This window comes from Anomaloglossus baeobatrachus, chromosome 5, assembly GCF_048569485.1.
Source record: "Anomaloglossus baeobatrachus isolate aAnoBae1 chromosome 5, aAnoBae1.hap1, whole genome shotgun sequence".
Lineage (NCBI taxonomy): Eukaryota > Metazoa > Chordata > Amphibia > Anura > Aromobatidae > Anomaloglossus > Anomaloglossus baeobatrachus.
Window position 1 is genome coordinate 402,754,356 of NC_134357.1, and position 20,216 is coordinate 402,774,571.

At 43.5% G+C, this 20,216-nt stretch overlaps 1 protein-coding gene across 1 annotated transcript in view; it reads left to right on the forward strand.

Moving 5' to 3' along the window:
* Positions 1 to 20,216, forward strand: part of LOC142311634 (NXPE family member 4-like) — a 125,418-nt gene that overhangs the window by 102,549 nt on the left and 2,653 nt on the right. Inside the window, exon 5 of the mRNA XM_075350200.1 lies at positions 3,022 to 3,240. Coding sequence (XP_075206315.1) covers positions 3,022 to 3,240 — 219 coding nt within the window. The remainder of the gene's footprint in view (positions 1 to 3,021; positions 3,241 to 20,216) is intronic.

The window sequence follows — 20,216 nt, forward strand, 5'->3', positions numbered from 1 at the left end:
GGTCGCTAAGGGGTTAACGTCCAACACACACATACACACACACACACACACACACACACACCATTCTTCTCACCTGTCCCGCGCTCCCTCCGCTGCCTCATCTCTGCTTCGTGCGGCCCCCAGGCCCGTGCCCCTGGTCACTATCGCGGCAGGTGAGTGTCACTGTCAGTGATTTATGTGATGATTGGATTGCCGGCGCGAGAGTGCAGTGCCTGCAACACATTCATCTGACATACAGTGCAGACAGTGGCTGCGGCCCCTGCACCTGCCGCTATAGTGAACAGGGGCACGGGCCTGGAGGCCGCACAAACTACCCTGAGGGGCCGCATGCGGCCCGCGGGCCGCGTGTTTGAGACCCCTGGTGTAGAGGAAAAAATATATGGTACTAATAAAAATGTCACTTTGTAATCTGTGACCTGTAGTCTAAATTATTTTTTTTGTATGTGCGGCCCATACACCCAGCCGAGTTTGAGACCCCTGCGCTACAGGTTAATAGCTTTATGAAGCTGCTTGGCTGCTATAATGAAAGTGCAGCACCAAGGAGGAGGCCAGTCACAGCTCTCACTTCCTGTTGATTATTCATACATCTGAAAGTGGGGACAGTGAAGCCGACGGGGATTTGCAGCGGGTCTCGCGTAACGTCACGTGAGCCCGCTGGAATGGCAGCGGCACCGGAGGTGAGTATATGCTTTTTTCATGTTAATGTGTGGCAAACATGTGAAATGAAAATCGGTTTTCCAAGTAGTGGACGATCCCTTTAACTTTATTTTTTCAAGAGCCACCAGCATTCGGTCAAACAGGTCTTCTGGCGCAGCTTTGGTCACCACACCACAAGCTGTCAAAGTGTAAGAGTATGCTTATAGCCAAAAATCAGAATGTACTGAGTGGTGACTAAAAGCTGGTGGCTCCTGGGAGTATTAAAGTTAATTTTCTTCCAAGTGCCATTTGGGTATTGCAGCCGGGCAACTTTCTCACACTATCAGTCTACAGATTAACACTAGAAGTCCCAGAAATTTTGAGCTCCCCCCTGAAGTCCCGAATGAGGGTCAAATTACCCTTAGTCCAAACTGAATAGAACTAACTAGAAACTAAATGGCTAAACTCAATGGTAAACAACAACCTCCTGTGGTGTGACAGAAATGGCCTTAATTACAGAACAAAAGACGGTGATTATAGGATGTTAGCTAAAATCCTTCAGGTCATTCGACCCGTCTCTGGGTTGCAAAGGTATAAATGTTAAATGACCCCTCTCTGGTACTTATAGTGTTAACCCTAAATCTGAAAGTTAATAGCAATATCCAAAGTGGCAGGTTCCTTTTAATAAAGTCTGCATTTTTAGATACATTATGTTTATAGTTTCTAAAAAATATGCATTTACTGTTAACTTTGACGTTTTCCATTCTATTGCAGGGTAGGTAAGTAAAGGTTCTTGTATTTTGGGAACCAAAGTTTCAACTGTTTGAACAGATGGAAAAACTACCTGAATCTGAACTAGAAATAAACATTGATCAAGGGCAGACAGTCTGGAGGTCATCAATGCCAGTTCTTCTTTGCAAAAGTGCCAGCTCTTGAATGCTGCAACCAATCAGTGAGCTCAGTGGTCACATGCCAGTGTGAACCTATCATGCTAGTACAGCGCATGACCATAAAGACTGACGGGAACCTCTTGAGTGTCTGCGCTGGAATTATGGGGAATTGAATAACCGAGGATTACTTTTCTAAGTTACTTCATAGCCTTTTCCTTCAGGGATTTAGAAAATTCCTTTACATTTTCCTGAAAATCATATACAGTTCATGTAATATGGAATGCCTTAAATTAAAGGGATTTTTCTATCTTATAATGTCTCCAAATGTCCACCTCTGTATTTTTTTTCTATTAAACTCCTTTATTCTTTCAGAGCCATATTTTTTGTATTTTACCAATTGTCATTTTCATTGTTATCAGACTAATTGTCATTTTCATTGTTATCATTTAATTCTGCATATAACATTCACAAAAAAAAGTTAATCAAGTGTATGTTCACATGGGGCGTAATTACAGCATTTTTTTTGCACCAAAAACCAGGGTGTTAGAAGGAAATGTGTTTTTTAAGTGTTTTTAAATTGGTTTTTGCACTTTTTTTACTTATTTTTTTTCATTCATTTGTATATGCTGCAAAAAATATGCTACAAAAAGACTTTAAGTATGTGTAAACAAACCCTAATGATATATTTGGGTTGCAATTAAAAAAAAATTCAATTGGGCCATTAATGTTCAAGTTATTTTAATGGCTTTTTCTTCCTGTGCATTAAAAATTAATTATTGTGTTTCACTGTGCAGGATAAATAACAATATTTTAACAGTTCAGACTTTTAATGACATGGTGATACCCATTATATCTCTTAAACAAATAGGAAGATGGAGGAAATTCGAATTTTTACATTGTGTGGATTGACATCCTTATTGCATCGTATTGTTCTATCAAGGATCTGTAGCAAGGTTTAAAGGCCCCTTTACACACTGCAACATCGCTAGCGATATCGCTGTAACGTTACCAGTTTTGTGACGTAATAGTAACCTCCCCAGTGACATTGCAGCGACCTGGCCCCCGCTGTGAGGTCACTGATCGCTACAAATCTTTCAGGAACATTTTTTGGTCCTTTGTTTCCCACTGCGCAGCATGCATCGGTATGTTTGACACCGTTACAACGACTTCGTTAGCGACTTCCCTTTCAAATAGCTGCTTTGACACGTCCCCAACGACCAGCTAGGTCGTTCTGCAGGTCCGTATCCCTGCTGCGTCGTTGGCCAGGTCTGCCTGTTTGACAGCTCACCAGAGACTTTCCAGCGATCCCGGCCAGGTCGAGATCGCTGGTGGGATCGCTAGGAAGTCTCAGTGTGTAAAGGGGCCTTTAGTGACCAGAGAGAGACTATTCAGTAGTAAAACCAGCCTCCTTATCTATGCATGCTGATATACATGTACAAGAGCTTGAATTGGTTAAAGATTTCCCGTTGATTTTTTTGTCTTATCATTCCTTCAGCTTCCTCTCCCCTGGCTCTGGAACAATGTAAGGTTGGAATGGAGTCGCCGTTTCCCAGTGGGTTTGTGCTACAAAATATCTGGAAACCTGTGTTTTGCAGCATTTCCAACTTTACTACCCAAGAGCAGAGATACAATTGTTTAAGTGACAAAATGATCTACTTCATGGGAGACTCAACTGTACGACAATGGTTTACATATCTAGTACAGAATTTTACAGGTAAGATAATGTGGATGGATGTAAAATTGGATTATAAATCAAGTGGGCAAATAAGAGGTACAATTTGAATAACCCATAACCTTATGAGGTCTTCTCAAGAGTAAGGTCTCCTTCACACAGTGACTAGGCCCACCAAGACATTTTGATAAGAATGAGCGAACAAGTGGATGTTCAGGTTTGCCAAGTTCGGACGGACATTAATTAAAAGTTTGTTTGGTTCTTGAAATTGACCCCGGACCCCGAACCCATATAAGTTAATGAAGACCCAAACTTCTGTGTTGTAAAATGGCTGTAAAATGGTTGTAATAAGGGCTAGGAGGATGCAAAAGGAAGCAAAATACAAATGTGGACATGGAAATAACATAAAGGGGTTCTGTCACCATAGCAATCATGGTTATGTCGCACCCAGCGTTATGGGGTACTAGGTCCCGGGCGGTGTATAACTGTGGAATGTCACTTTGGTGGTTGTTGCCCGGTTCCATGCCCTGGGCCCTTTTTGTAAAAGGGGAATATTTACAGGGGATTAGATTAGTGTTCATACGTGACGCCACTTGCGATGTTGCGGCTATGTGGATGGAGTCGCCGCTGCACAATGTCCATTACTGGGGTTGGTGTTAATGGCAGCCTGGATGATAGGCCCTCCGCAGGCAGAGCCAGGCCCCAGAGGGTAGGCAATGTAACAGGTGTCGGAAGAAGGTAGTCCACACAAGAGTTCAGTGTAACTGGGATTTTACTCACTTTTGCTGGTGCTAACTGGTTACCCGAGGCCGGCTGGTTTCACCTCCAGGTTTCCATAGTCCCAGTGCCAGTTTAGTAATCTGGTGCCTTCTTGCCCTGCACCTGTCTCTGGTTGGTGGATCCCCGTGGCATAGAGCAACTGATGGTCCCCGTCCGGTGGTGTTTCTTTCCACTGCTGTCCACCTGACAGTATCGTGAACCCTATGGGGTTGGAACCAAGAGAAAAGTACGATGTCCGCTCACCTGTAGCCGAAGAGGGAACCACCACATCCAGGACTTGTGCACGGAAAGGAAAACCGGCAATCCAAGTAAGTGTAGATAGAAACTCCAGCAGCAAAGTCCAATGGATAATAAAATCAAATTTTCTTTATTAATTCATTTTAAAAAAACATAAATAAAATATCCAGACAGGGTCCTATGCAAGAGAGGACGCGTTTCGAACCAGATGGTTCTTAGTCAGTCTCAGAGACTGACTAAGAACCATCTGGTTCGAAACGCGTCCTCTCTTGCATAGGACCCTGTCTGGATATTTTATTTATGTTTTTTTAAAATGAATTAATAAAGAAAATTTGATTTTATTATCCATTGGACTTTGCTGCTGGAGTTTCTATCTACACCTATGGGGTTGGAGTCTCTGGATCCGTCCCCGGCTCTCTCTTTGCTACTGAGTCTCAGATTCTTAGGGTCAGCGAGGTCTTTGATGGTCCCCTCGCTATGCAGGTGTTAACAGGCTAGCCTGGAGCTTCTACCTGTCCTAGGGTCCTGTACCCTGTTGGTGTGTAGTTCCAGGAGTACTCCATCATACTCTACCGTCAACTACCCTCCTGGGCACCAGGTTACTGTCAACCCCCGTGTCAGTGCATCTCCTCCTGTCCACCTTTACTCCTCGACACCCTCAGACTATCTCACTGTCTCACTGTCTCTCCTCAGTCCACCCCTCCAACCTGGTAAACTAGTGGACTGGACTGGCTCCACCTCTAGGCGGCCATTCATTGGTCTGACCCTAGCCCTGTACTATTATATAGTGGATTGTTGCGGAAAACTGGGATTACCTGGAGTGTTTGTTTGTGACCGGCACTGGTCTTCCGGGTCCCTAGGGGGTAGGCACTGCATCCTGGTGGGGATGCAGAATCTTGTAGGTCCCTGATGGCTTCAGGGGCTCTACAGTTACATAGGAAGTAAATCAATAAACTAAACATTTTAAGAGTGCCCCATAGATACAGATTTCAGAGTTCTCTCACAGAGCAACAATTTAAAAAAGGCCCCTACAGAGCCTGTTTTCACAGTTGACCCACTCAGCCAAGATTGGAAGAGTTCCACAGAGCCTGTTTTTGGTATCCAGCTGGTGGTCCGCCAGATAACATTGCTATATGGTGGTCCGCCAGATAACATTCTAGTCAGGGGTCTAGATTCCAAAATGGGGTCACTTGTGTGCGTTTACACTGTTTAAGCTCATCAGGGGATCTGCAAGCGCGAAATGACATCCACTAAGAATTCCAGCCAATTTTTTGTTCCAAAAGTCAAATGGTGCTCTTTACCTTCCAAGCCCTGCTGTGTGCCAAAACAGTAGTTTTCTTCTACATACAAGGTATCTGCATACTCAACAGAGATTGTACAACAAATTGTGTAGTGTTTTTTCTCCTGTTAACCTTATAAAAATGTAAAATTTGGGGCTAAAATAACATTTTTATGGGAAAAAGTAAACTTTTTTATTTTTCCCTACCACATTGCTTTAATTCCTTTGAAGCACCTGAAGGGCTGAAAGGTTAATACACTTAAGGTTTTGATCAGTTTGAGGGGTGCATTTTTTAGCATGGTGTCATTGTTGGGTATTTTCTGTCACCTAGGCCTCTCAAAGTCGCTTCAAATGTGACGTGGTCCCTAAAAATATGTTTTGAAAATTCTGTTGGAAAAATGAGAAATTGCTGATAAACTTTTAACCCTTCTAACTTTCTACCCCCAAAAATTAAGTTTAAAAAATAGCGCTGTTGTAAAGAAGACATGTGGTAAATGTTATTTCTTAACTATTTTGTGTGTCTGGTTTAAAGACATAAAAATTCATATTTTGAAAATTGTGAAATTTTCAAAATGTTTGCCAAATTTGCGATATTTTCACAAATTAATGTAAAAAATATTATCTTACATTTACCACTGTCATGAAGTACAATTTGTCATATAAAAAAAAAATCTTAGAACCACTGAGATTCGTTGAAGCGTCCCAGAGTTATTGCCACGTAAAGTGACACTGGTCAGAATTGAAAAAATTGGCCTGGTCAAAAAGGTGAAAACAGACTGGGGGTTTAATGGGGGTGTCTTTTTTTTTTTTTAACTATATTTTTATTTAAATTTTTCAATAACATAACACTGGCATAAGCGAATTCAGCATTGCAAATTCAACATTACATTGTCATGTTTGATCATCCCAAATTCCATACCAATTTTTAAAATCAATAACCGTAACATGGCAAGATAAAGCAAAGGAAAGCAGCGACCCCTTAACCCATCATTCTTATCATTCCCCCCATTGAACCCTTGTGAACATGGTAATGACATACAATAAAGAAGTCCCACTCAAATCGGTTATTTCCCCCTCTCCTTTTAGTCAGCTTTCAGCCTTTCCTCCCCCACCTCCAAGCCATCCAATGTATCCTTCAATTTTTCAGTATGATACCAGACTGTGTCTTTGAAAGGTGACATAATCCTGACTATCTCCTCCCGAGTACAATAGGCCAGTATGAATTTCTTCCATTTGTTAAAGTGCTGTCAAAATTCTATCCGCCCTCCTTTCTGCATCCAATCCTTCTCCAATTTCAAGAAGATGCATGAGCTGACCCAAGATCTCTTCAATCGCGGGGACCCTAGACTCCAACCAATTGTTTAGTATCGCTCTCTTGGCTGCCAGAAGTATCACATGTATAAGTCTGGGTGGGTTAGTCATCTTCCCTTTGGTATCGTTCCCCTCCTCCCAATGGTGAAAAATAGCGAACCCAGGTGAGAGCCGAACTTCAAGACCCCACACCTTTTGTATACAACTTTTGATCTGTGACCATAATGGACTCAAATGGGGGCAGGACCACAACCCGTGAAGGAGATCAGTCCCACTACTCTTACACTTAGGGCAATATGTAAGCCTGTCTGGCTTTGTTGCTGATGGAGGGAGATTAAAACCATAAATTGCCTTGTGCATAATTCTAAATTGGGTTTCTCGCCAATTCTCATTTAAAATTGATTTACGAAGAGCATTCCACCCTCCCCTAATTTTTACCCCCATAGACGGGTCCTCAAATTGTTTTTCCCAAGGTTTAAATAAACCTTCCGGGTGCTGTCCTATTAATAGATCACGCATGGCTCCATAAAGAAAAGAGATGGATGATGAAGTTATTGAGTTCGTTACCAGACAATCAAAAGAGTTAAATACTACCTCCTGGGTCACATCATGCAACTGAGTCATAATACTATATCTCACTTGGTCATATTGGATTACTTGGTTAGGCCCCAGGCCATACTGCGCTATAATTTCGTCTCTACTCAACCATCTAGGCTCTGAGGTGTGCAAGAGATGAGCAACAGTCCTTATACCCCTCACCTTCCACTCTTCAAACAGCTTATTGCTTGTCCCCTGCACAAACTCTGGATTCCCCCATATAGGCAAGTATTTGGATATTTTATGGGGAAGTTTGTAATTTTTCCTCAACGCCTTCCACGCTGCAATCGTGTCTTTAAATAAGGAAGAGTGCTTGACTTTCACTGGGAGATTAGCCTGCCTAGTATGAAGCAATGCCACCAGATCCCAAGGCTGTGCATAGTCTCTCTCAAGCTCCAACGCTGAATAATGCCTAGAGCCTTTAATCCAATCCAATATATATCTAGTCAAACAGGCTATATTGTAACCCCGAATGTTCGGCAAACTCAGACCTCCATGAACCTTAGATGCCATCAACTTCTTAAGCCCTATAAGAGGGCGTTTTCCCCTCCAAATGAAGTGTGAAAAAGCTCTATTTAGCTGGACAATATCTTTATGCTTGAGAAGCAGGGGAAGTGTTTGAAGATGATACATTAATTTTGATATCGACATCATCTTAATTAGGTGGACTCTACCAATTAGGTTCAATGGAAGGTCGTGCCATCTTTTAAGATCTTGCTCTATTTGGCTCAGAAGGTGTGGATAGTTTAGACTATAAAGGGTTGCCGGAACCTTACCTATTTTAACTCCCAAGTATGTGATATATGACTTAGCCACTGTAATTCCTTCAAAAGGGTTCTGCTCCCGTGTTTGAACATTTGTCCCTCCCAGGTATAGGAGCTCGCACTTTGACGCATTAATCTTGAAGCCTGAGTACGCTCCAAACTCTCGCAAAATATGTAAAATCTCGGGGACCTGCTGAGCTGGATTCGAAAGGAAAAGCAAAATGTCATCCGCAAAAAAAGCTGACTGAATTTGTCTATTATTTACAGAAATACCCTGGAAGGTGCTATGTGTAGATAACAATCGTACCAATGGTTCCAGAGCCAGATTAAAAAGTAATGGGGAAAGGGGGCAACCCTGTCTGGTTCCTTTCAGTAACGGAAAAGGGGCTGACAGATATCCTGGAATGTAAACTTGAGCCTTCGGATTTGTGTAAATTTCTCTAATGTAGGTATAAAATGACCCCGAAAAACGCATTTCATCTAGAACTCTATAAAGCCATGACCACTCAATATTGTCAAAGGCTTTCTCGGCATCTATTGTAAGCAAAGCGGGAGATTCTCCTTTCAGAGGCCGAAGGTTAACCCTATCCAGGACAAGAAGAACTTTTCTAATATTTAGTGTCCCTGATCTTTTCTGAATGAAACCGGCCTGTGCTGGGGAAATCAGTTGGGGAAGAATTATAGCTAGACGATTTGCCATAATCTTTGACATTATCTTCATATCTAGGTTGATAAGTGATATGGGCCTATACGAACCCGGATCCTTCGGGTCCTTCCCCTGTTTAGGGATCAATTTTATATATGCCTGGTTATTATTTTGGAAAGACGCATTACCGTCTAGTATGCTATTATACAGCTCTAGTAATGTAGGTAAGATCTCTTCCTTTACTGTTTTATAGAATTCTCCCGTAAATCCGTCAGGGCCAAGGGCTTTATAATTATGCATGGAGTTGATTGTCCCCAATACTTCTTCCCCCGTAATTTTGGCATTCAGAAAAGTGCGATGCTCTTCTGTGAGTCGAGGTAGTGTCACTTTAGATAAAAGATTATTATCGGGAAATTTGTCTCGCTTTTCCGACGAATAAAGGTTTCTATAATACGTGCCTAAAGTCTCAATTATTGTCTTAGGGTTTTTGTGTATCTCCCCCTTTTGATTTTTTATTTGCATGGGTCCCTGAGTTATAATCCTATTTTTCGCTAAGTTGGCCAGTATTTTCCCTGCTTTATTTCCAAAGCGATGTAATGTAGCTTCTTGCATTGACCTAGCCATTTGTTCCCGTTTTTCCGCCCACCCATTAAAAGCTCTTTGGGCTATTACCCATCTATCTCTATGGTCCCTATCAGGATGCTTTTGAAAAGAAGTATATGCTTCCCTCAATTTATGGGAGGTTTCAGTAAATTTAAGATGAGCCTTTTTCTTCAAATAGGAAACATGTGCTATCGTTCTGCCCCGTAACACTGCCTTCGCCGTGTCCCATAATAACATAGGTGTGTCTTTATGTTGATCATTATGTACCATAAATTCCGTCCACCATTCCTTTAATTTCAAGGAAAAATCTTCGTTATCTTTAAGGAAGGAAGGATATCTCCACAGATAGTCCGTTCCTCTGGGATAAATGTTTGCTAGGTCTAGCACCACCGGGGCATGGTCAGAAATCACCAAATCCTGGATAGTAGCTGAGTGGAGCGCACGTACCAGGTTCCCTGAAATAAGGAAGTAGTCAATGCGAGACCAGGAGCTATTAGCATGTGAATAGTGCGTAAATTCCCTATCCTGAGGATGCAATAGTCTCCACGCATCCCATAAGACCGTGGCATTTAACAGAGGATGCATAACTTTATCATGGCCACGCGGTACATTTGGGGGGCCTTTAGCATTTTTCCTGTCCTCTAGCACAGATACCACCGAGTTGAAATCCCCCCCAATTATTAGATTAAAATGGGCATGTTCTAAAATTTTGGCCTCAAGTCGTTGAAAGAATGATTTGTTGTTTTCGTTCGGGGCATAAATATTAAAGATTTTATAAATTCCTCCAGGAATCTCCACTGAGACCATCTGAACCCTACCTTCCGTGTCCGCATATGTTTCCAGGACTTGATGTTGTAATCTCCTACTGACTAATGTAATAACCCCTGCTTTCCTTTTAACTGAAGATGACCCATAGACTCCTCCAACCCACAATTTCCCCATCCTCTGCATGTCTGAACCTTCCAGATGAGTTTCCTGAAGGAGCGCAATGTCCGGTTTGAGGCGATTAAGGTGGCGTAATATCTTAATTCTTTTTTGGGGGGAACGTAACCCCTTAACATTCCAGGTGACTATTCTCATAAAGCACATGTAATAAATGGAAATCCTGCCTTTCGTTTACCATGTTTTTGCTGCCCTCCCTTGCCAAAAAAAAATTCAACCAATTAGACAATTGAACATAGTGCTCACTTGCAATAATGAGAGTAGTAGTCATAATAATAACTCTGTGTAAAATCTTTGCTACTTCACTTGAATCCAAAATCCCCAAACATTTCAAACATCTCCCTCCCCTCCCCCCCCAACTATACCAAAATACTCAGACTTCACTTTTTTCTGATCACTTTCCAAGCTCAGTCAACCTTATACTTGTATAGCATTTAACCAATATAAAGGACTGTCCCACCTACAAAGAAAGAGAGAAGGAAAAAAAAAAAAAAAAAAAAGTTCTCTTTCCTTTCCTCCGCCTCAGATTTCTTGAACTTTTTCCACTGCGGCTTCTCCAGCCTAAATCAAAAACAGGTGTCCCACCTTGAACTTTACACATCCGACATTTGTCTATTTGTCTCAGGGTCCCTTAAGTTCCTTGTTTTGCTGTCTCCGGTCCTTCGGGGAAGCTGTAGCGAGCTTCACAGAGCTCCCTTTGGTCACTCTCTGGTTCAGTGAGTCGTTGCGCCCTTGTACTGGAGAATTCCTGAGGTCACGAGGACTGCTGATCCGCTCAATAAAGGCCTCTGCCTCCTTTGGACTTGAGAAAGAATTGTAGGATCCATCCTGATGTCTGATAATCAACGTTGCCGGGTACTTTAACTGGAAGCGTATATTTCTCTTAAATAAGGCAGAGCATATGTATGAGAATGCCCTCCGCTGCCGTGTGACCTCCGCAGAAAAATCCTCGAAGAGCAAGATGCGCGAGCCTTTCACCTCCAAGGGATGTTTCAATTTCCTGTATGCCTGTAATATTTCCTGTTTATCGGAGAAGTCCAAGTATTTCATTATGACTTGTCTTGGGCGTCTGTTATTTTCACTCTCATCACCTCTCCTTGGCGGACCAGTGCGGTGCACCCTTTCCACTTTTCTCCTTCCTGCTACTCCCAGGGTTGTAGGAATAGTGGATTCACACAATGTACGTAGCTCACCAACCGGGTATGTTTCAGACAGGCCGACAATGCGCAAATTGCTTCTTCTGGAGCGGTTCTCCAGATCGTCCACACGGTCCCTCAGGATCAGATTCTCCCTGGCCAGACGCATGACTGTAGTGTGGTCAGAGCTGAAGTCCTCCTCTAACGTCGACATTCTGGTTTCCATAGCCGCAACCTGTTCCACCGTCTCATCAAGTTGGTTCTGTATGGCACTGAGAGCTGTTGCTATTGATGCTTTAATTGTAGCGGAGATGTCAGGTAGCAAACGATTGGCGACTTCATCAGCCAGACGCTTATAATCCATACCCTCCATTGTTTTGAATACATTCGGGGTCCCCTGGGAATCCTCCATCTCCATCTGATGAGTATTTTCAGGTGACCAAGGGACACTTAATTCTGTATGGGCAGTCACAATCTTTTTTTCACACTGTACGCTGGATGTATGAGGATTTTGTGTTTTGGAGCTGCTGCGCAGCAGGTATCTTTCCATCAAATAGTGAATGAAGGGACGTAAGTTTTGACACTGATTTAGTGTGGGTTGTCAGACAAATCTTGATTCTGCTCCCCCTTTTGTTTATTCTCACTTTCACCCCTTTCTCCCCCCTGCCAGAGTTATATGAATTCTCACTGTCCTGTAACTTTGCAGGGATGTATGTTTAAACTTCCCTCCTTCAGCTTCTTTTACTTTCTCCAGAGCTTTGCATTGATTCTGTATGCCTAGAGATTCAGCACCTGCTTATGCACAGGTCTGGACAGGATGGGGTAAGGGCCCAGGGATTCCCTGCTTTAATAACTCTGCTCTTTGCAGAACTTGTCAGTAGCCTTGTTTGCTGCTGATATCTTATCAGGACTCCAGGAGATTTATTATTCTGCTGCCGGTTAACTGTTTAGTGCTGGGGGAGTGAGTGCAAGGTAAGCCGTCAGCTGCGTCCTGCTCTCTGTGTACAGATCTGATTTTAGTGCAGGGCAGGCTCCGGCGCCATCTTTATCACGCTGCCAGATCTTGAGAGGGAGGGGGAGAGCGAAGTTCACCGCGCTGTTTCAAGTGATTATCTCCACGGCTCCCCATGAACTTCCCTGCATGTAGCAACTTCACTCACCGGTGGTATGGAGCGGGGGAGGCTGGTGGGTTGTCCGGTATATATGTCAGAGCTGCAGGGAATGACAGAGCTCAGGCGTCCTGTGTCCTACATGATCAGCGCAGGAGCCGGAAGTCTTAATGTCTTTTTTTGTGGTCTGAGGTCTCTGTTGGTGCACCACCTTGCTGCTCATAACTTCTGTCCCTCCATTTCTCACCATCACCCATCTAATCCTAGACCTAGCCACTCGCACTGAAATTCTTGAAAGCTTGAAAGGTCATGAAATTAGGATGTCACAAACTTGCAAACACAGAACCATCCTAGGGATCTCAGTGTGATTGGCAGAGATCAGAAGATTTGTAGAGAAGTGGTGAGCCGTATGGTGAGTTTAAGTGTTTTTCGTAATATTTTTTAACTTGTTGATGGTATTTGACATGCTCTAAGCGAATTACAAAAAAATTCACATTTTGTTGAACGTGGATTTTTGTACAATTCAAGTAGAATACACTTTCACTCTAATATATTCGCACATCTGTACATATAAGATATTAATAGTCTGAGTTAATGAGAGCTACCTGCTTAGCAATGATAAAAAGTCATCACATCGGTAAACAAAGACAGTAATGTTGTAATTATAACTTTATGCTTAAATTAAGTCATCACATTTTGGGTTCAGAATGTGTATGAATCCCAAAATAGATATTCCATGACTAATTACTAATTACATTTTTTACTCAAGAATACTGCGGAATAGTATTAGGTGAATGCCTATTTCCTCTAAGCCCAACATCCCCTAAGTGGTACTTTTCTCAGTAAGATCTTATTGTTTCACTGTCTGAATATCTTCATTAGTATTTCGTCCTCTAATGGGAAGCATTTCTTCAGATTTAGCTGACAGTAGTGAGTTAGTGAGGATGAGGGATTGTCACAAGTTGGAAGAGTATTATAAATTCCAGTGAATATTAAGAATGAGTGAAAATAAAACTTAAGGATGTGATTGCTACTCTAAAGCCTGCTTTCCACGGTACGATCTATCGTGCAATTTCACGATCGATTGTACCCGCCCCCGTCGTTTGTGCATCACAGACAATTAGTTGCCTGTGGCGCACAAAGTCGTTAACCCCCGTCACACGCACTTACCTGCTGTGCGACATCACTGTGGGCGGCGAACATCCTCTTCCTGAAGGGGGAGCGACGTTCGGCGTCACAGCTACGTCACACAGCGGCTGGCCAATAGAAGCGGAGGGGCGGAGATGAGCGGGATGTAAACATCCCGCCCACCTCCTTCCTTCTGCATAGCCGGCGGGTGCCGCGGGATGGAGGTAAGCTGCTGTTCATCGTTTCCGGGGTGTCACACGGAGCGGCGTGTGCTGGCCCGGGAACGATGAGCAACGGCGCCATTTTAATTAAATGAGATTATGAAACCGAGCGACGAGTACACGACTCACGATTTGTAAGCGATACTGCGTCGCTCGGAGGTGTCACACAGCCCGGCGTCACAAGCGATGCCGGATGTGCGTCAGAAAAACCGTGACCCTGACTATCTATCGCACGATAGATCCTCTCGTGTAAAGCACCCTTTAGATCAATAGAGTAACAATATTACCCATAGATATTACCCATTTTATGTTAATAAAGTAGTCCTTTATGGACAGTTTTTACAGTGACACCATACTGAAATGAACTGAAATAGATCAAAGCTAGTATTATGAAATGAGAAAATCTGATCTGTGCTATCACAGGAAAAGGTAGATGTGATAGGAGATCTGTATAATTATTCCAGTTTAATTGCAAGTCGGCCTTTCTTTAAAAAAATATTTTTCAACACCTTTTTTGGAATATAATTGAAGGTGATTTGGAATTACCAGATACAGCAGTTGATAAACTTCCGTATTTTTCAATTTATAATACACACCAGATTATAAGATGCCCCTGAAACTTAGAGAAAAAAGGGGTCCGTCTTACAATCCAGTGGTTTCTTAGGTGAGGGGATGACAGCAGTGGTGGAGCGGGGTCACAGGAGGCAAGGGCAGTGGTGGAGCAGGGTGATGCTGCAGGCGGCAAGTGTCCCAAATGCTGTGAGCTAGGCAACTTCCAGAAACTGTCGGCCATGCGGGCTTCAAACAAATGGTACCCGGAGTCGGCGCATGTGCAGATTGAACTATCGGCTCAATGACAAGTCGAGATCTTATCTATTAACACGCCACCTCCGGGGACCATTTTCCTTTAGTCCGCTGCTGGGAGATCAATGGGCCGGAGGAGGTGCATCTGCAGATGAGATCTTGAGCCGAGAGCTCCATCTGCATATGGACTGTCTATGGGCGCTATTATTTGAACCCTGCACCGACGACATTTTCAGGATTACATCCCTCACAGCGCACCACTGCACTGGCCACAGCACAGCCTGCTGCCACACAGGCCACAGCACAGCCCACTGCCACACAGGCCACAGCACAGTCAGCCATCGCACAGACCCCAGCACAATCTGCCGTCACACAGGCCCCAACATAGCCCGCCGTCGCATAGGCCCTAGCACAGCCCGCCGACGCACATGCCCCAGCACAGCCCGCTGTCGCACAGGCCCTAGCACAGTGCCTGCCTCCTGCGACCCCTCTCCACCACCTGCCGGTAAGGTGCATTTGGATTTCAAGACACACCCCTCATTTTTTTGGGGAGGAAAAGTGTGCCTTATAATCCGAAAAATAAGGTATTTGTCTTACACAAACTAGTGCATAGTAAAGTCAAAACAGATCGTTCACTTGGTTGGAACGATCACTTACCGCTTGCCAATTATAATAGTTGTTCTTTTGTGTGTGTATACTTTTGTGTGTGTATATGTATGTATAAATATTGGTCAGACCATCAGCAGATTTGGCTTTCAGTACCATCTTTATGCTGATGACACACAGCTATACACCTCCTCCTCTGAGCTCACCCCCGCTGTACTACAAAACACCAGTGACTGCCTGACTGCACTTTGTAACATCATGTCTGCTCTCTATCTGAAACTTAACCTTTCCAAAACTGAACTTCTTCTTTTCCCTCCATCTTCCAACTTTCCTCAACCTGACATCTCCCTCTCTGTGTGTGGCACAACGATAAGTCCTAGGCCGCAAGCCCGCTGCCTGGGGGTTATACTTGACAATAATCTCTCCTTCACCTCCCACATACAATCTCTTGCCCGCAACTGCCGCTTGCACCTCAAGAACATCTCTAGAATCCGCCCCTTTCTCACTATGGAAATGACAAAAACCCTCACCGTGGCCCTGATCCACTCTCGCTTGGACTACTGTAACTCTCTATTAATTGGTCTCCCCCTAACTAGACTCTCTCCTGTACAGTCAATCCTTAATGCAGCAGCCAGGGTCACCTATCTGGCTAACCGCTACTCGGATGCCTCTGCTCTGTGCCAGTCATTGCACTGGCTGCCCATATATCATAGGATCCAATTCAAACTGCTTGTTCTCACCCACAAAGCTCTCCACAGTGCAGCACCCCCCTACATCTCCAACCTCCTCTCTGTCTATCAGTCCACCCGTTCTCTACGCTCTGCAAGCGACTTTCGACTAACATCCACACTAATTCGAACCTCCCACTCCCGGATCCAAGACTTCTTCCGAGCTGCACCAACCCTCTGGAATGCTCTACCCCAAGAAGTTAGGACAAATCACAACTTACTCAGCTTCAGACGCACCCTAAAGACGCATCTTTTTAGGGCGGCCTATCACACTCCCTAATCAGATTCGATTCACATAGTCCCTCTACAACCTCTCACAACATAGCTCCACATCAAACTCCATGGCACCCAAAGGCATCTCAAGGCTCGGGCCCACTGGTCCAGGAAACCATTATCCAGCCCCATTTCCGTGAGATGGTTGGATTGTCATTGTAAATAAGCATTTGAACCTTGCCTCTCCCCCCATCTCATTGTAGATTGTAAGCTCTCACGAGCAGGGTTGTATTTTTTTTTCCCTCTAAATATTGTATTTCTATAACTGTTACTTGTTTGTATATGATCCTCCTGAATTGTAAAGCGCTACGGAATATGTTGGCGCTATAGAAATAAAGATTATTATTATTATTAAATATATATATATATATATATATATATGTATACACAGTGGAACCTTGCGTAACGAGTAACCCAGTTAGCGAGTACTTCGCCTAACGAGCAAAGCTTGCTGTAAATTTGTAAGTCAGTTTACGAGCAAGCTTTGCTATACTAGCAAAATACTCACCTCACACACTTCCGGTTCCGTACATCCACCATGCTCTAACCCGCTCTTGCAGTCCACACAAACACACACAAGCACACAAACAAACACGCACGCACACATATTATGCTCACCTTACCTTCCACTCCCTCGCAGGCCTCCTGGAACTTGCATGTATCGGGTAACCATCGCGACCGATGCTGGACCTTACGCTCCCAGCTCGCTGACGTCAAAGACAGGAGCCGCTTGCCTCTGTTTGGCCAGTGCGCTGCCTTTGCGTAGCGGCTGACAGGGGAAGGTCCTCCTCGTTGCGATGCTTGCCGATACACATGCTGTAGCGGCCAACTACAAGAACCATGAGGCCGACGATCAAACGGAAGGTACACATATTATGCTCACCTTACCTTACCTTCCGTTCCATCGCCGGCCTCATGGTTCTTGTAGTTCTCCATTACAGGATGTGTATCCGGTAACCATCACGATGAGGGAGGAACTTCCCCTGTCAGGCGCTACTCAAAGACAGCGCGCTGGCCAATCAGAGGCGAGCGGCTCCTGCCTTTGACGTCTGCGCACTGGGAGCGGAAGGTCCAGCATCGGTCGCCTTGGTTACCCAATACACATCTTGTACGGGCGAACTCAAAGTTCCAGGAGACCGGCGAGGGAACAGAAGGTAAGGTGAGCATAATCTGTGTGTGTGTGTGCTTGTGCGTGTTTGTGTGTGCTTGTGTGTGTTTGTGCATTTTTGTATGTGTGTGGAATGGCACAATAGGGGACCAGGATGGGACATTTATCAAGTTGTGGAATTAACTGTCTGCATTGCAATGATTTCCTATGGGAAATCTTGCTTTGCCGAACGAGTACCTTGGTTAACAAGCACAGTCCCAGAACGGATTGTTCTCATTAACCAAGGATCCACTGTACATATATATATATATATATATATATATATATTAAGCATATCAAGTACTTGTTACTTAATATTTACATATATTAAGTATGTATCAAGTTACAATCAATGATTTTTAACTAATTACACATATGAGATTGGTACATGGAGGACATGTAAGCGATTTAGATGTTGCAAGCTTATTTAAAAAGTTTTATCACAACAAACGAAATAAAGCATCCCACCTAAAATGTATTGGAAAAAATAATACAATTGAATTTCACAAATGCAACATTTTTCTGCAACAGGCATACCTTTGCAGCCTGATCAATGGTCTTTTATTTAGCTTTAAATTGCTTAATTCGTCCATCAGAATAGTTTTTCCACGATGGCAGTGCATGCACAGATGATATCTTTAGTATTCAGATGGAGAACACACATATCCGTCACATGGCGCTTGGCAGACAGTGGAGTTCTTATAGCAGACAGTCAGACCCTGGCTGAGCAGGCCACATCGATGTCCTATGCAGCTGTTTGTCTGCATTATGGCTGAGAGCATGCACTGATCTGTAACTCCAGAATTGTACTCACAGTAAGTGAAGATGCGATCACTACACCCTAGGGCTTGACTGAGACCAAAAAGCAGCTCTGGCATACAATCCCCATCAGCCCACACACTATATAATACCTTTCAGTTCCAATCAGTGAATCTTGAGTTTACATTGTTATGCCCCTTACGACACTCTTAAAAAAGTTATTTGAAGAGCCACATATGAATGACGACGTGCATATGATTGACCACGGCTCAGTTTACAAGATGATCTTCAAAAATACATTTCTCAGGATAGTAGGTGTCCCAGCAGTCAGATTCGTAGCAAAGGAAAGTCATCCCCTGTACAGGAGACAAGGGATAACTTTCAAACTTGGGATAACCAATTTAAACAGGTTTTTTAAGATTTATTTTAATTTGCCCATAGAAATGTAGAAAATAAACTAATAATGACTAATGATCATCAAATATATTTGGCACTATTAGTTATTTGTTACTCGCACCAATATTAAGGTATTCGAGATATCCGTTACTCAATGAGTATTTTGGTTCTTGCCTTGTGAGTTTTGAGTCCCCTCCCAGCATGTTTGGCACCTGATTTTCAGCCACTAAACATGCGGGGATTGCTTGCCAAGTACAGTAATGCCGTAGCCACCTTTGCGACTGGCATTATTGTAATTGGGAGGTGCAGTGAAAAAAAAAATAAAATTATGTGTGGTCATTAAAGCATGAGAATTATACTTACAGTTTCCTGCGGCTGTCACACTGCTTCCTGGTCTGATCAGTTCATGAATATGCACTGCTTCCTCAACCCACGCTCTGTAACAGCGTCTGTGAATGGTTGCAGTCCTGCATCCCTTGCCCACTCTCTGTGTCGGCATCTGTGATTGGTTTCCCTCACACTAGCTGTCTGCGTTCCTGGAGTGGAGTGTAAAAATCAATAAATCATTGGAAAAAATGGCATAGGGTCCCCCATATTTTAATACCCAGTGCAGATAAAGTGGACCGCTATAGTCATGAGACGGGTAAAGCGCCGGAATTGGAGCATCTAATGTATATGACAATTCTGGGGTGACTGCGGCTGCTATTTTTAGGCTGGGGAGGGCCCAATAACCATGGACCTCCCCAGACTGAGAATGCCAGCCCCCAGCTGTCTGTTATCTTCGCTGTGTACCAAAATACAAAAGATCCCATGCGTGTTTTTTTAATTATTTAAATAAATAATTAAAAAACATTGTGAGGACCCTTCAATTTTGATACCCAGCCAAGATTAAGCAGACAGCTGGGGGATGGTATTCTCAGACTGGAGAGGCCCATGATTATTGGGTGCTCCCCAGCCTAAAAATTGCAGCCCGCAGCCACCCCAGGATTGTTGCATCCATTAGATCCGCAAATTCTGGTGCTTTACCCCTCTTTTTCCGATTGCCCTGGTGCGGTGGCAATGGAGGTAATTTCAGGGGTTATATCTGCAATGAAATACGGAATGTGTACACATAGCCTAATTCAATAAGGCTATGTCTGCACTTTGCGTTTTTACCTGCGTTTCCGCAGCGTTTTGAACCCAGTGTTTTCATGCCAAAAGGCATGCGTTTTGATTTTCAAGCAAAGTCTATGGGAAAAGGGGATTTATTGTGCGCACTTTGCCGTTCAAAATGCTGTGTTTAATTTGTATAATTTTGGGCAAAAACTCAGCGTTCAATGAAGCAGCATGTCAATTGATTTTGCCATTTGGGCTGCGTTTTGCTAACATTGAAGTCAATGAGAAGTTGCAAAAATCAAGCTACATCAAAATTCCAGCGTTTTACATGCTTTTTAACTGTTGAAAACATGCGTTTTGGTCTACATAAACGCATGCGTTTATGACATCAAAATAATGGAATGATATGTCCCTTTACACACACACATAGTCCGACAATTAAATTAATGAAAAATAT